Source organism: Scomber japonicus, chromosome 8 (assembly GCF_027409825.1).
Source record: "Scomber japonicus isolate fScoJap1 chromosome 8, fScoJap1.pri, whole genome shotgun sequence".
Classification (NCBI taxonomy): Eukaryota; Metazoa; Chordata; class Actinopteri; order Scombriformes; family Scombridae; genus Scomber; species Scomber japonicus.
In genome coordinates this window covers 20,266,883-20,284,830 of record NC_070585.1, presented here as the reverse complement: position 1 = coordinate 20,284,830, position 17,948 = coordinate 20,266,883, and the positions used below count along the sequence as shown (strand labels likewise).

At 38.5% G+C, this 17,948-nt stretch overlaps 1 protein-coding gene across 3 annotated transcripts in view; it reads right to left on the bottom strand.

Moving 5' to 3' along the window:
- Positions 1–17,948, bottom strand: part of fgf13a (fibroblast growth factor 13a) — a 54,261-nt gene that overhangs the window by 15,275 nt on the left and 21,038 nt on the right. The window contains exons 1-3 of one of the 3 annotated variants that reach the window (XM_053323474.1): positions 14,972–15,002; positions 7,602–7,712; positions 949–1,052 (exon numbers count right to left, since the gene is read on the bottom strand). In XM_053323474.1, coding sequence (XP_053179449.1) covers positions 949–1,052; positions 7,602–7,712; positions 14,972–15,002 — 246 coding nt within the window. Of the gene's footprint in view, positions 1–948; positions 1,053–7,601; positions 7,713–12,671; positions 12,913–14,971; positions 15,003–17,948 lie in introns of those variants that run through there. The other 2 variants (XM_053323473.1, XM_053323475.1) reach the window with 2 other exon arrangements.

Below are 17,948 nucleotides of genomic sequence, written 5' to 3'. Positions count from 1 at the left end.
CCATTTGCATTTTTCTGACTGAAGTGAATGTGACTGAACTAATGCTTGGCAAGAGCTACCTCATTAACCATGTTTATTAATGCATTTGTGTGTTTGTGTATACGAGGGAGTGAGATCGGGGGAGGGAGAGGCCAGAGGGCTACTTTTCGTCCTTTAACACATTACTGCCAACTCTGTAATAGATAATATGTCAGCAGCTGCTGCAAAATAAAAAGCTACAAGATCATTAGGTTTATTAGGTTTTCTTTGCTGTTTCTGAGCTTGTTTCTATCAATCAGGATTGTCCCTGCCCACTGAGACCTTTAACCATGCAGAACAATCTTTACTAATTTGACTATGAGGATTGTCTGTCAACAGCGCATGTGTGTGAATGTCCTCTGGGTGCACAATCCACCAGCCTGTCAGTCTTCTCAGTGACGCCTGCCACACATGCGATGGTGGCATTTGGGAGGAAGACGAACAGGAACATTGTTCGGCCTGCAACTGAATTATTCATAACCTTGCACATTTAATCAAAGAAGAAGAGCCAGCTGCCACAATCGGATATGACACTGCTCTGCCTGCTTACACAATCCTTGAACTTTCTATTGACACTGAATTATATCAGAAAATGATGCCGCTCTTTCATCAGGCTCCGAATGATGTTTTGTCTGAGTGGGCATGGTAAGAATGAGTAGTCATTTCCACAAATAATAGAAATAAAAACAAGATAAGTGACTAACATATAAATGCTTGGGACAAAAGAATTGCTATTGTTTTAAATATCTATCTTCTCCTTCACATGTTTTTGTTGTATTTCTTGCCAGTGTTCATATCACCATAGTAACTGAGACCCAATATTCTGTCTGCATACAGCTGGATAGATCAGCCACTGTGGTAGAGCTCAGCACCCCATCCTAGACACACATGCACATACATACTTATAAATGTATTAAGTGAGTCACTTACTGATGTGTACAGGTAGCCCTCACTGTTCATAGCCAGATAGAGTTTGGTCTGCACCCCCTGGATGGCCACCACTCGCAGCCCCACTGGAATAAGGTTGAACATGGCTGGAAAGAGACAGACAGCAAAGATAAAGGATATATTTTCGGCTCAGTTTAGCATTTTTATTTAAAAATAAATAAATAAAAAGGCAATAAATTATTAAAATATAAAATTATTATATTACATTATATACTGTATGCAGTTAACATCATTTCTTGTGTCTTTATTGATTGTAATAGATGTAACACTTACAATATGAAGCATTGGAGAAACGTTTAAATAGTGAATAAATAAATGAAACCATATTTTAGCAATTTGGTGAGCCAGTAACAAGAGACAGAAGCTGAGAAAAAGTTGGCTTGATGCATCTCATAATATTGTACACAAATAAACCGAAATCACAGGCTAGTAACTGAGTCCCAATATTCTGTCTACATACAGCTGGATAGATCAGACACGGCATGTTGTGGCATGTTTGCAAATATGATAATGATAAAATTCTGCTTGCTTAAATAAATGACATCACTACACAAATGGATGAAGTAGCTGTTTTAGCTGTGTTGTTGCAGTGTGTTTTTTCTGCATCTCCATTCACACAAAGAGGATGCACTTGCACACCTCTGTTCACTCTGAAGAACACACGCACACACATATAAACCAGGCTGTGACCAGCAGGGCTGAGCACGAGTCGTGAGTCTGAGAGAGCCAAAGCAGCCCAGCAAGGTACACCTCTACCTAATTAATGTCAGCCTGTACTGTATATGAGTGTTTCATAGGATACTGTCAGGGAACCTATGGGCCACGTGGTGATGGCATCCCAAACTGATGCCATCGCTACTGCTGCAGATTTTAGTTTTACCCTTTTTGATGAAACTAAATAAATTAGTGTCCACAGGAGAATCATAACATTCCTCTGTTATTTCCCACTGGCTTATTAAGACTGTGTATTGTTATATTGATTGGGGTAGGGATTGCAAGATACATCATATATATACTATATGTAGACATTGTTTAACTTGCATTTTCACATCAGTTGAGCTGTGAGTCATGGTGTGCCCTTACTATAAGTCCTCTTTTCCACCACTTTGTAGATCCCTATCTGCAATCTCTTTTGAGCGAAGTGCACTATTGGGCGTTATGAGGGGCTATTTCACCTGCCCGCATCAATTTAACATTGCAGGCGCCCTGATTTGTGAGGCGGTTGTGGCTCATGCACTATGTAATTGCAGGGTTGGTGGTTCAATTGGTGGTTCAAATCCCGCCTCCTCCTGTCTACATGCCAAAGTGTCCTTGAACCCTGGATGCTACCAATAGGCAGGCCTGCGCCTTGCACGGCAGCTCTACTGCCATCAGTGTGTCAGTGTATGTGTGAAAGGGTGAATAAGAAGTATATTATAAAGCACTTTGTCTGCTAAAGTCGAAAAACGTTATACACAGCACTGTAAATGCAATCCATTTACATTTATCACTCTCTCTGGACTTTCATTGTAAACAACAGTGATAAGGTTGCATAATACTTGGTAGAGTAAACAAGCTTTATGAGCATTCAGTATACTTGATTCAAGTCCCAGATTGTTCTGTTACTCTGAGTCAATCTTTACTGTACTTATGTTTTTTATTTCTGTTATGTCTCGAGTGACACATTTATAATAATATGACTAATATTTCAATAATAACAACTACATAATGTCTGGATTTTGGACAGATAAAGATCCCACAAGTGTATTCGCCAGCTTCTAAAGAATGATGGATGCATTGGATGGTGACGTGGCTTACAAGAAGCAATATTTCTAAAATATAGTCTGTGGTATGATATCCAATAGCAGTAGTTTGCAAGTGTTACACATTTACCATTTGTTATACAATCTGAACTTGTATTCAGTGAAGTACTCAATGATTAAATAAAATATGCTGATTCCTCCTGAAATTGACTGACTTCCTTACTGGTGTAGTGTTTTTGTATATTGGAGGGTCCTCAAAGCATCTTTATTGCTCAATTATGTTCTTAGGTACAGTATGAATGAGTCAGCTCGCACTAAAATTGCACCACTTTTCAAACACATATAGTAGTTTGTGAAAGCCATATAACAGTACACCAATTAAAATATGACTCCCTAGAGAATGACACACCACTGTCAGTCTTGGAGACAGATTGGTGTATCTTTTCTGGGAGAGTATCTGGTGATGCCTTATTTGGCTGCTGTGGACAACAGATGCTGCCAGTAAAACGTATACAGCCAACAGATAGGACTACTATTTACAACCTCAGTATCTGCAGTATTTTTAGGCTTACTGTACAGTAATCTTGTGCATGTGTGTAAAACTGACAAAACAATGACCTGTATGCTAAATTTGTATTCAATCACTATGGCAACAAAAGACAATACAAATTTTGCAGTGTTATACCAGAACCTTAGCTGCCCTCAGGTGCACTATGGGCATCTTATCGCAACATCTATACTTATTAGTAGTACATAAGTATAATTATATAATAACAAGTGCACAACAAACAATTTCCAAAAAATGGTTAAAGAAATGATTGGACCACAGATATGGGAGACCAAAGAAATCAGGTGATCAATACAAACAAAGACTACACAGATCATCCAGAGAAGGGAAAGAGCATGCCATAACTCTGGGTTGTTTTTATTAGGAGTGCAAAAAAACTATTAATCTGCAGATTATTTTTTCAATTAATAATTTTACTTACTTACTACTTCCATATCATTGTCTTGATGTCATAGGTATTGTCATCAAATGTTTTGTCCAAGCTCTGAAGATAATCAGTTTGTCAGTGATATTAAACAAAGAAAAACTGCAAATCTACACATTTGCAGAAGCTAGACCCAGAGAATGTTTGGCAATGTTTGCTTTAAAAAGACTTTATCTAATCGATTATCAAGAATAGTTATAGATTAATTTCTGGAGATCCATGAATCACTTCCTAGTTACAGCTCCATTTTTCATTCATTTTAACAAATGTAGCTACTTTTTTAAGAATTCCTCTATAGTGCAGTGCAGAGACTGAGCAATTTAGTGCCAGAAATTCAGGCATACAGGTTACAGACTCCTCTGCAACCATTGTTCTGATTGAACCATCTTGTCTTTTTTGTGTGTACTCAGCTAGCGGGGATATGAGTTATGAGATATGGTGTTTTTTACTGCTATGTCTAACAAGATTTTGATCTATGTGAATAAATCTTGTATCCTCTTTTCTTGTATGTAGCATGGTTTTTGGATTTGCAGATTTGATTTCTTTCTCTCCTGAAACATCTTGCTACATGAGCAGTTCTTGTCATTATAATTGCACCTTTCTCACTCTGCATCGCACATTGAGTTTTCTCTCCCTCCCACCACAATGCTCACGTACACATCTGCAGTCCACTTCATTTCAGGAGGATTACCAGCCGGTGTACTGATGGAGATTTTCAAGAGGGGAAACTCAATTACTTCCTGCCTCCTAGAAACACCTGAGCACACTGAAGAGGGTGACAGGTCTGCTACCCACTCACAGACCTTTCCTAGTGCAGAGAGGCACATTGAATAAGAGGACTAAGGAGACCAGAGGTACAGCTTTCACATTTGCTTACAGGCTGTCTCTGTGTCTCAGTTCCACCCACTAACAGCCTAGGAGTCATGAGCAATTCAGTGTGACAATAAACCCGAAGGTTTCCAGCTATCACTAGGCACATTTTAAACATTTATCCTATCTCTTACTCATTCTGGGAGAAGCATGCCTGCAATTAGAGCAGCCTGAGTATGACAGCACAAGATAGTGTAGAAGCTAAAAAATGAGCTGTTGTGACATTACACAACACTGGTCTGATTATTATACAAATGCAGTGACTCTTTGGTTGAGGGAAAACTGGATGACTTGAAGAAAAGCATATGGCTGAATTAAGTAAATAATGTAGGACTGTATCTGGCAGCAAAAACACAAGATCTGAATTGAATACATTTGGGAGTATGGTGCTGTTGCATGAGGACTGCACTAATTTTAGACTACTGATAAAGCTCAGAAAGAACATTTTGTTTGTTTATTGGGAAAAAACAAGACAGCTCCTTTTATGGTTAAATTAGAAACATATGTGTCCACTGTTTAGGGGAGGACACAATAGATACTTGCAAATTTAACAAAAGGAGTCAACCTTGTCAACTCAAACATAAAGTAGTAAAAAAGTTGGCGATAGGGAAATATCAAACTCCTTTATTACCACAGCCAGTCTGTCGCCTCAGCAAGCTACAGTAGCGAAGATCAAATCGTTGGTTTTGTGTGTGAGTTTGAGTGGTCCTCTCCTACCATCACAAGACACCAGTAGCTCCAAGAGGACTGTGCTCTCCGTCACCATGGAGACAAGCGCACCCAGCGCCTAACAACGCTATTTTTGGAGCAGTGCAAAGAGCTTCACTCTTTCTCCTTTTCCTATTCAGCAGCACTCTTTAATATTCTCTTCAAAAACTATTTTGGTGCCGATGTGGGACAGTTGTTATGTAAGTCAACAGTAAAGTGAGTCCATGCAGACATAATGGGTGCGGTGGTTGGTGTTTGAAGTGTAGTATAATATTGTTTGTACGTGTGTGTGCTTGTATAACATGATGTCATTTCAGATATTTCTATTTATTCTTAAAGAACAAATTCATGCTGCAAATTAGATTTCTTAAAACCAGGTCACCTTTGCAGCAGAAATGTGCAATTATTTTTTAAATTGATGCCCTATGACTAGAGAAAACTGAGAAATACAACAACCAGAATGCATTGCAAGCTTCTTGTGAGCTTGTGGTTAGCTACTCATAATGTGTTTACAATTAGTCGGTTAGACAAAGTGAATAGCGTTGTAGAGCTTTATAGAGACTTACTTACAAAACATTTGTCTGTATATTAGCAGTGTTTCTATCCCTAACTGCTTTTACATATTTTTGGATGACAATGAGTCAGACTGGATTGCCCCAAAGCTGGATGCAACTGCAAGTTACAGCTAACACAGTGACTGATGTGCTGTTCTGTATACAGAGTTTGCAAAGTCCAATGTAATATTTGTCAGAAAACAAAGTTCAGGTTTACCAAAGCATACTGTTTAATCTGATTACATAGCCTCATAAGTTGTAATAGTGCCACATCTCTGCTCTGACATTATATTGTAAAGCATTTTTTTTAATGTTAGATTAAGCCCTTCTGGATGAATCATAGCTTAGCTTAGCTTCTTTATCCAGACTCAGTCTTGTGTGATTCACAGCTTGATATCCGGTCTTGTATCATGAAACAAGGTTTCTTCCAAATATACTAATATTATAGTATTCAGTAGTATTATATTTTAGTGTCGACTGGCCTAAAATGGTAGTCAGGAGTGCTTTGTGAGACCTACATTTTATTTTTGAATGCACCACTACTGTACGTGAGTAAACATAATTTGTAGTCTAATGCAGATCTCCAAAAGTTTGCTGGATGGTGCAAAATGTGTCATCCAACCTTTTGACAACAAATGAGCAGGGAGCTCTGAGTGCGGGCAACACAGAGGGAAGTCAAACATTGTTCATTTGCATATGATACCCACATTTTAATGATACGATGCTGGTTGAAAATCTGCAAAGTTTCCCTTTAACTGTTCTACTGTTTCATCTGGGAAACAAATTCTACTCAAATTACAAGGTGTTGTACTGCTTAGACAACATCCCACTTGCACAGAGCTAGTATTTATATGTAAGATACACACGCCATCTCCGCTAAAGGACTAATTGAATACAGAGCCACTAATTCAAAGGTTCCTGAAGTGTTTACATCCGCTTAGTGTTGGGATAACACGGTAAGTGGTACATCAAAGCTGTTTCAGTGTGCCAAGCAGATCTTTCTTTCAACAATATTATTTTGGTATGGAGGCAAAGTGGATACCACATAAGTCACTAACCACTGTACTGTTCTAATCTTCAAAAACATGTCGTGTTGACTGCAGTGTCTAATTATAAGTATAATTTCTAGTGCATTGTTACTTGACGAGTGGCTGTGCTATTACTCCTACATCGATATCCTCTCTATTCTGTCTATTAGAAAACAAAGAGCTGGTGGGTGTATGGTGGCAATGATAGGGATGCATCAATACATGGTATAAGACAAAACTGGCTCTCATCAAAAAGGCAGTGTGTAGGGGAGTAAAAAGTCAATCAGCATCTGTGTTTAGGTTGCTTAGGAATGACTTGGAGTTGCCAAAATTAAACAACTAATCATCAAAAGCTTCAATTCACAGCACTTTGTGAATTGAAGTTTTTGGGGTTTTACTGTATGCACTGACTCAACACTGTTTACCCACAGGAGTGAATAAACATAGAAGCAGTGTGGATGCTGACTGCACTCAAAAATAGAATGCAGCATTTATAATCGAATCTAAGAAAAGCAAAACTACAATTTCTCTTTGAAACTCTAACATAAGGCATACATGTGATGTTCAAGTGTACATGAAGTCGATGATGGATGTAGTGGAGATAAACAATGAATAGCTAATACATGCCATACATGAAATTGACTGTGGTAAGGTTAACAGTTCCTGCTGATCAGCAGTACAGCATGGCAGTGTATATGTGATTAATACATGAAGGAAACAAACAATAAGAGAGAAACGTACTGTAACCATTGTCCTCCTCCTTTGTTCCATCAATGGTTCCATCTGCCTGCAGCTGCAGGTGGAAACCTTGTCGACTGTACAGCTTCGTCACAATCCCCTTCAGCTGGGGCTCTGTGGATGCAGAGGGTAAAGAGAAACAGGAGGACAGAAGAATGAAACCATAGACCATTGGAGAACATGAATGTAACTACGTAATACAAATCAGCTTTTAAAAGGGACATTTTGAAGCTTTAGTTTGCTGCCATTTTGGAAGTTAATGAAGCAAAATGCAATGTTCAGTACAGTGAACTGTCACATGCTGAGACACCTGTAAATCAAGCCAACATGGTCCAAAACATAAATTTGTAATTGAACTACTGAGATCTGGAAAAAAAATGCTATTTGTACTTTGAGAGAGAATTATGAACTTTCTTCCCTTTGAACTTCCCCCCTCAGCTATGAATGCTGAAATGAGAGGTTTGATTAAGTCTCTGGGCTCCCTCATCTCATACACAAGTTCACATTGATCCTACAGTATAGCCAATTTACAAGCTCAATATAATTTTTTATTGTCCGTGATGTTTTATGGTCCATAAAAAAATGTAACAAGACATCTGATGGATTAAAACAACTTTAATAACATTTAAGTCTCATTGAATTGTAACATCAGACAAAGAAATTGATGGTAATAGTATTTAGATGGCTAAAATTCTAAGAACTGTAGCTTGATCAATGTTGATGTGTCCACATCTATAAGCACTGGCAAACTGCTGCTGTCTTCTCTCTAAAGTGCAACAGTGGTAACTAAACAGGCAGCCTCTATGGCTTGACAACTGAGAAAAATAAGGCAGTCAAGAGCAAATGGTATCGAACTTAAAAATGACTTTAAGGCACTGTGGTGGCTCCATGATCTAAGATGGCTGAGGAAAATTCTTGCAGGTCATCCTCTTTTTTTCTTTTTGCTTCCTGTCGCTCTCCACAGTGATATAACCAGAAAAATAATCATAATTAAACAAGGCTTTGTTTTCCTGAAAATCAAATATGTGGAATATATGCAGTTAAGAAAAAGTATATACAAGTATAATGAAGAAAAATTAGACACTGAGACATTTAGTGCATCCTAGATAAATCCCAAAGTCTTAAACTTCATTCTACATTAAGGTCCAAATAATGGCACTAGTGATGAATCTATCACAAATTTTGAAATAATGAAGAAGGAGATGCATTTTTCAATTATCTCAAGAGGATATAACCAAATGCGTCATAATGGTAATAATAATAGTTTTAATAATCAAATGGGTAAAAGCTGTATGCTAATATAGCAGCATAAAAAACAGCCCCCATAAGTTCAGAAGACAATAGTTTTAAGTAGCAGAGCATTTAGTTTTGAAATGGTTGGGCAGTCTGTCTTACATCAGTGTAATGTCTGATAAGAGCTAAGTGCTCTCCATTCCCTGGTTACTGTCCCTAGTGGAGTGTCCTTTACTGTGGTTTACCACACCTTTCATCTATCCTTTCATCTCACTTACCTTTCAGTACTGCCATTTCTAGCCTTACCAAGGTTACTTTGGCTGTATAAAAGGTTTATTCAGTTCATTTACTGGGAATATTGTGATGATTTGTAGTCAAACTTTTTACACTTCATACTGAGCTGTGCAAACCAGTCAAAAAAGTCATGCAGTTTGAGGATATGCATCAGATCTACAGTTGGGCATTTTCCACACGCACACTGAGAAATGTACATTATGTCAGAATGTACTATAACCACACACAAGGACCAGACCATTTTCACACAATCAAACAAACAACATGTACAGACAGTTCGAACTGTGGCCAATTCTTCGTGTTTGGTGAGGCACCATGTGCAAGTCTAACACAGACAACACCTTCTTCTTGGCACTCATTTCTTCCTCTACAGGATTGAAATGGAAGTTGAGAGTGAGAGGTGAGCAAAAATTGCATGTTAGTTAGTTGCACCTTAACCTGCAGGTGAACCACATGCAGTTTTATAAGACAGCTTTGAAATAAAAACCAGAACAGAGATCGCTTTGTGAGGTAGTGCAGTCAGCATGTCTGTTGACATCAAGTAGCTGACACAAGGGACAATTGGTGGACTTTGGGCCTAAGAAAGATGTGATCAGATCAGAAATGCAGCTGTGGTCACTCCTGCTGCTAGACACCTTTTATTGTCATTGCAATAATATGAATACTTTAATAAGAGCCAGCTCAGCTAACTTAAAAGTTATAATTTGACTTCAGAAACCACATACCACTTAATTTTAGTTAGTTTTTTTTTTGAGTTAGCAACTAAGAACGTGCTTATGATTTACAGTACAGACATATTTCTTGAGAGTTTAGTATGAGGTCTGCTTAACATTTTACATAAAAGTGAAGATGTTCCCCTTCTTTTGAATTAATCACTAAATTGTATTTAAATTATAGCCAGCATGTGTGTAACATGTATTAAAAGTAATAATCCATTTCGGAGACTGACAATACATACATTTTAAATGAGGCCTTCCAGAAATGAACACTGATTATCCAATTTAATTTAATTTGGACAGTGAACAATAACCAATGGCAATTTTAGGGGGTGGCCACGCTTTAGTTTTTCCTACCGGCATTCTGTAAACACCCACCATACTCTGCCTCTGACTGACTAGTGCTAGTTGCCTTCATGGGAAAGGTTAGTTAGGTTTAGGCATTTTGAACTTCTATAGTGATGGTAGGACTGAGGCCATGTGAGTTGATCTCTAGTCAGCAAACTTTTCAGCATGAGTCAGAAAAAAGCAGGTCTTGAAATCAAAAGTCCATGCTTGACTCCAGTCACACTAACTGCAGGCCAAGCTAATGCAACAGTGATATGAGTAACATGCCAACAACTGTTTTAAATATGTTTTTCACAGATAAGAAAATTATTACAGGACGATTATGATGACAAAATAAACTCCTGTAAGTGTTGCGTAGCATTGCTTTGGGGACACATACAATGTGAATTTAAATGTACATGTGGGGCTAATTAGCAATTAGCATATGTAATTCAGAGTCTCATGTGTGTTAACAGACAGCATTAACAGCAATTGTTACAACAAAGCCTGTGAAATGTTTAGTCAATATACACACCAACACAGTAGTTTGTGCTAGGATACACGCAGTTAACCAGCCAAGTTAAACCTGGGAGTCTGTAGAGATGTACTGAAAGTTGATTTTATTTCCCAGCCAGGACATATAAAAGGTAACAAGACTAGTTAGACTACCGAGGTCATTCAGTAAACACACTTAAAGGTCCAATGTGACGTTTTCGATTAGTTAAACTGAAATGAGAAAATATTTGTATGATTGTGGATTCCCTGTATTGTTTCTGTATTGCGTTGAAAATGTTCAGGGAGAGTTTACACCTGTAGATGTTTGTAGCATCATGTACAGGATATTTAAACTGTGAGGTGCATTAAGACATTAATGGCAGGACTGTAAGCTAAATGTATTACAATGAAGTTCAGAGGTAGTAGAGCTGATGTAAGTTGACTTTAGGACACAATGATATGAAACTTCATGGCCTTGTACTGCACGACAGGTCGGTTTCTGTCTCAATGAGTTGACTAAGTGCTGTCCTGCCGACGAGATCATTGATTATTGCAACTGTTCTGATAATCATTGCATTTCTCTATCCTTCTGTTTGTTTCATCCACAAGCACCTGGGCATCCGAGCTGTGTTCCCCTCACTCTTCTCTTCCTCTCTCTCCCTATTTTCTACTCCTGTCCTCGTTTGTCTTTCAGGCTGGATCAGCAGCCATCCTGGAACCATTCTGCTTCCCTGGCTGTCGATGCCATTTCCTGTGGTCTTGGATGTGGTTCCCCATCCTGCAGGAGATCAGGTCCTATTCTGTTCTTGTGGCACCTGGAAGCTGCTTGGCATACTCTTCATCACATTCTTCATACATATGTATATATGTGTGTATATATATATATATATACACACATATATATATATATATATATATGGAGAGAAAGAGAGAGCTCTACATACATATATAATACATCTATTATAATCTTGTTATTCTGTTCGATGCTGTTTTCTGCCATTTGCGTTCTATTTTGTACACACATCCATAGCACGTTTGTCCATCCTGGGAGAGAGATCTCTCCTCTGTTGCTCTTCCTGAGGTTTCTTTCTTTTGTCCATTTAAAGGGTTTTTTTAGGTATTTTTTCTTTATATGAAGTAAAGGTCTAAGAACAGGGAATGGTGTATGGCTGTACAGACTGTATAGCACTCTGAGGTAATTGTGAGATTTGTGAAATTGGACTACACATATAAAATTGACTTGACTTGAATAACATTACTGACAACTATGAATATGTTTTGCGCAGCTAAACACTGCACTGTGAATAAATGTGTTGCACTGGTTTGGACCAGAGCTTCTTTCTGAACCTGTAACATGTAACATATTTACCTCACGACATATAAACAGGCTCTTAGAAAATGAATATGTTGCCTATCTTCACCAACTCAAGTTTTACACATAGATGGAAAGGTGTGATATGTGGAAGAAAACTGAAAAGATTGGTAGCTGCGTGTTAAAGCTATTCTAGGTTGTAATATTAACTTTAGTAGTCGTGAGTGGTTAGCTTGACACTATGAATTTAATGCTGTGTAATACAATGTAAAAACAACAACCTGGACTTGATTACAATCACTGTCCCATCTTGGCTACCCCAGTCAAAATGTCCTGGATATATGCCTTGTAGAGACAGCAAAGCCTTTAGTGATTTCCAAAAATCTACTTAATAAGCACATTTGTATATCCAGTCCAGTGTGGTTTGATTAAGTAGACTGTGAAGGATGAAGCATCAGCTTAATATATCCCACAGTCTGAGATGCTAAAGGTGACTTCTCTGTGGACAAAACTCATAAGGGAGCTCCCTCATCCTCCCACCAAGTTTGGCAGAGTCATTAATCTTTTGAATCTTACACAAACATAGAGTAGTATTTGTGTATATTCTACATTTTTAAGCGAGTTTTGAAATACAGTGGCACCCTGCAATAGATGAGGAATTATTGGATATTGGCCTGATTAAATTACACAACAGACCTGGTCGCCTCCTTCTTCTCTTCTTGGAGCCAAAAAGTTTGACCCGGGAGAAAACGTTCAGTCGACTGGGTTTTTCACAGGTTCCTTTGGCTTTACTGGGGCTGCTAACGCAGCGACAGGCATTAGACTTCTCCCGCTCCCTCGCCTGCCTTTTTTGCCTTATGAGGGAGCTGGCAATCGCTGCAGCCATGGCCAGTTTGGCAGCGCTCTGGAGAAAACTTCCGGAGTAGCGTGAAAATATTCACCCCCTTTGAATCCAGAAAACGGAGCTCTGAGGGAAAACGTCCAGGCGCAGTGGAAACAGTCTAAGGCAACTATCACGGTAAATAACAAATTATCTGAAAAAAAGAGTAGACAAGAAAACTGTCCCAGCAGTGCGGTAAAGCCAGTAAGATGATGCCCAATTTTTTTTTTTTTGTTCGTGAATTTGGGCGTTATTCAGGAACTGTCCGTGGTATCTCCGAGAAAAAAGTGAAACTCAACAAAAAACAAAAAGCACACGTTCCACCGTGAAGCTGCACAAAGAGTTTCACCACAGCACGTTGCATGTTCCTCCAACTGTATCATTTTCTCGGCATCACAACAAGTACGCACAAAGCCATTCTCTGCAAGCCGTTTTGCGTCATCCCTCTAAACTACACTGCCGCGCACATGGTAGTCGAGTAGACCTGTAGTCGTGAATGAAGCTTAATGCGCAGCCATAGGATGGAAACACCTGTTTGCAGACGCTGGGGAAATGTTTGCAGTTTGCCTGATGCCTTACTGAAGCTGCTGCTGTAAGAGAGAGACCTTCACTGCGTTTTTAGAAAGGCAACGCAGAGGATGAGAGCAAGTCACTAAGGAGATCCCGTTTGTTTTTTTCTCTTTTGTTGAATCGAGGCAACGCAAGGTAGTAGAAGCAGGCGACTCATGCTGGATGCAGTATCCGAGCACAACGCAAAGCATCGACTGTACTGCTGAGAGCATCCCACCTACAACCTGGAGAATGAGCAGTGGGGAGGAGAGAGAGGGAGTGTAACTACAGAGACACTAAACCCAGTCAGTGTGCAGGGCAGTGCATGTGAGTTAGGAAAATGAACATACCTCCATGCAGGCCGTCATCTGTGATATTTCACATTACAGATCACGAGAAGAAGTAAAGGAGGTGAGGTGGGGATGTGACAAATTGGAAGAAAAAAAACAAAACATAGAGACCTATACACCAAACGTGAATTACATTAATTTTAAGCCTTAAAAATATGAATTATTGAATATTAACTAATATACTTATATTGCACATTTTACACTGCAGATACTTACACTGAGAGACAGCAAGTAGCCACCATAAGGCGTCAGTGGTGTTTAAGACGAATATTGAGGAATAAGTGGGAAGAATTAGGAGGCAAACAGCGTTAAGTCAATGATCGCCATCATAAACTTACATATAATTATTATAATAATACAAAATATGTGCCTTTCCACCTTTAAGACGTCTATCCTCACGAAACTTTTACTAGAAGCCATTGTGATTTTACATCATGAAAGTGCCAACCTAAAAAGTTGCAATGTACTGTATTTTTATTTATTATTTTATTTTACCAAATCTAAACCTCAGATAAACGGTGATACTTTGACACTGATGTGTCTCTCATTGCCAACCCGATACTGTCACCCCCTTCACTCCCAGGTTTTTCCTCAGTTCTGGACTGAGCACAGTTACAACCTAACCAATGGTGCCATCTACTGACCTCAAACCAAAACTGTTGTAGACATTTGATTTATTTACTCTGATTATAAATAAGACAGTCAGGAACATAACTCAGGATTGCGCAGGATTTAAACTTTGATTAAATATGAGGCGTCGAACAGTAAAGTTGAAATCTTGCGAAATTAAAGTACTATAAATATTGTCATAACTCTGTAAAATAAACATTACACCAATGTACACAATGTAAACCTCCTACACGTGCTGTTAATAAACTCGGTCGAAAAGCTCAAAACCAAACAGCTTCAACACTCCAGAGCAAACGGCGAAGATACTGGAAACTATTCATCGCTTAAGACATATACACTTCAGCACCATGGACAGCTCCAAGGAGGTTAAGTGTAGAATAACAAGAAAATCAATCATCCAATCAATAGAATAAAATACTATGACAAGTACTGCCACAAGCACAACTTCATAAACCAGTCTACCCAAGATAACTTTGGAAGATTTGTCTACATTTGAACGGACATCATTTTAAGTTAAAAAAAACAAAACAAATAACAAATCTCAAAATGTTTGCAGCACAAATCCTTAGATAAGAGCAGCCACCTACCCGATACAGATTTTCTCAAGGGAAAAGTCATGATTGTCTACAGCGAATCCAAAGCAGTGGCTCGGATACTTGCAGTCCTCGGGTGGTGAAGTGAAGGCGAATCGTCTACATTCAGCAAAGTTCAAGCCAGACAATTGTCAGAGGCGTATAGTGGAGGAGAAAGCATCAAGGCGTGGCCATCAACAGGAAGATCTAAACTGCTCATTAAACATTCATTTAGAGGTCTTGTTGATCCGGCAAACACGGGCGTATGTCCAGTGTATGGCGGGGTCAGATTGAAGAAAAAAGTGATTGAAAATGCAGCCTGACATTGGACTTCCTTCTTGGTGCAAGGAAGACTTTGCTCTCATATTACAAAAAATGATGTAAAATGATCCGATAATGCGTTGACTAAACCGGTTATACAGGCCTTTCCACTTTCGACTGAAAAATATCGACGCACAATCAACCCAGACGACAGTGGGCCTTCGTATGCATTAGACAAAGTGTTTTTAACAAGGACAATTCGCTGTTCTGCAAAACTGTAAACAAATCTTCTAGCTAATACTGAGATTTACCAAATATGAGACTGGATCATTTATCAGCATATATATCACATCATAAATTGCTGTCAAGGATGTGTGGTCTCTTGATATGCTTATACTTCATGTTAGTCCAATTATATTGGGCATAAGTAAAGTTCGAGTGTGTCTGTATAGACGTGATTACATATTGGCTTCAAAGTGACAGCTGGTTTATTGACACAGTATGCAATGATAGATTTAACAATTACATATACTGTAGTGAGCCTCACTGTAAGGGCTCCTGAGGGTTAGGGTACCCCTGCTGACTGTACACTGTTGTGAACACTAGATGGAGCAAATGGACTTGTTATCAAGAGCAGTACGTCCATCCTAAAGGGAAAATCCTCATATTTAACCTGCACCATGTAGTATTTTAGATATACATCACTCTTAACAGAGCATCAGAACTTAAATTAATGATTGAATCACAATTTTTGGAGTTTGAAGTCTACATACAGTAAATTAGTGACTGATACTGAGCTTAATGGACATCAGTTTAACATGTAAATTAGTTTCATATAATGTTGAGCATACACTTGTGAATCAGAAAATGCCCTAATTTCACCGTTAAAGTCACAATTATTCACTATTTATATAGTACTCATAGGATTTGTCTCCAAATGACGGCACCACTGCAGTGCATTTCACACATGAATAACAATTAATTATTATAAATTAAATGTGGTATTTAAAATAGTGTGGAATTGCAGCACCTGTACAACAATACAAAAAAATGAGTGAAACAGGACAATACCTTATTATACTGCAAAAATCTATGCTGACCAGTCAACCATACATTAGCTAGTACTTTTCTGCCCTTATAAAGGGTTAATTTATTTTTGTGGTTGTGTATGGAAAGTCTAAACCCCTACATACAGTAGGGATATAAATGGTTCAAGCGTCAATAACAGTGCATCGATTTACAAGGGATGTAGTATAAATTACATGAAGCATACTATAGACATACAAGCATTTGTGTTCCCTTTTATTGTCATTGATATGCTCCATAATGGAAGACAGAGGGAGTGATCTCTGCCAAAACAGCCACAGATTCTAAGATAAGGGTTGAATGTAGAGCTTTGCTTTATATCATCATTTTCTCAAGGACAACTGGATACTTAATATATAGCAGCAGTGATATCCATAAGGGCAATCTTCACTATGATGGAGAGTGAATACTACTAAACCATACAGAAAGGCCATAATAAAAGGTTATTATGACCTTGTGTCCTGTAGTTCACCAACACAAGGGCACAGTCTGAAAGGTTTCTGAACATCTTGAAGCTTGCCCAACCAAGTGAAAACAAATTGTCATCTGTTGTGATTGTGTGTTCACTCAAATATTTTATATATAATCAATAACCACAAACTGTGGTTTAAGCCTATTTATTGAAATTAGAGTAAGTAAATATCTTTTAGCTAATCCTTATTACTGCTAAATGAACCCTCTTCTAGTTCTACTGTATTCCATATGAAAAGTATACTTGCTTCCAGTGTATCACCTTGCAAATGATCACAGAAATAATTGAGAAATCATCTCTGAATAAGTTTATTTTAATGTTGAACTCTTTCTGATACACACAAAAAAATACACTGAAGCCTCGAACTAAAACAATTTTCATGGGAGGTATCTGATTTATTTGGTAGATGTGTTGTACATTTTTTCTTACACGGGGCACATTAATATGCCCCGTGTCATTTTTTTTTAGTTAATACTGGCATCAAATACTGCCAACTAAGTAGCTAAAGGGTGGCTGTTGCTCTAATAATGTGTGTCACTATGTTGAGATATTGAAAAGAAGGAATTTTACAGTTGCTTTTACTTGATGTTAGGAGAAATTCAACAACCCACACCGAGGCCCTTTCAAGTTAAACTAAAATAGTGGTGTAAAGTGTTGTTTATTAATACAATTCCTATAGATAGAGTTCTCCTTTACACCAGGCCTTTACCATGCATAATCTGAGACTGGGACTTGCAGGACAAATACAGCAGCACAGTAATAGCTGATCATACCACTATGCAGTAAACACACAATGGTCCAACCCATTACTGCCACACTCTCAGAAATGTGCATAATCAACCTCTATTCATCTCTCTGATCTACACCACAGCACATAGGGTGCCTACCTGGTACTAACCGATACCTCTACCTCTGCCCTGTGCAAACACTGACGGACTGATCTCTACACCAACAAAAGCAGGATCCCAGGTTTTGCTTCAGTCGTACCACCACTGATAAATCCAGGACATCACTCAAGCAGACAGTGTCGCCCTACAGGAGGAATGTTGGGGATTTATCGCTGACAGTTAGGAGGACACAGTGAGAGGTGATGAGAGTTGGGCAGAACTGTGCAACAGGGACACTAATCAAAAACCTGAGAGAGCACTAAAGAAAGTGCAAATGTGTATACAC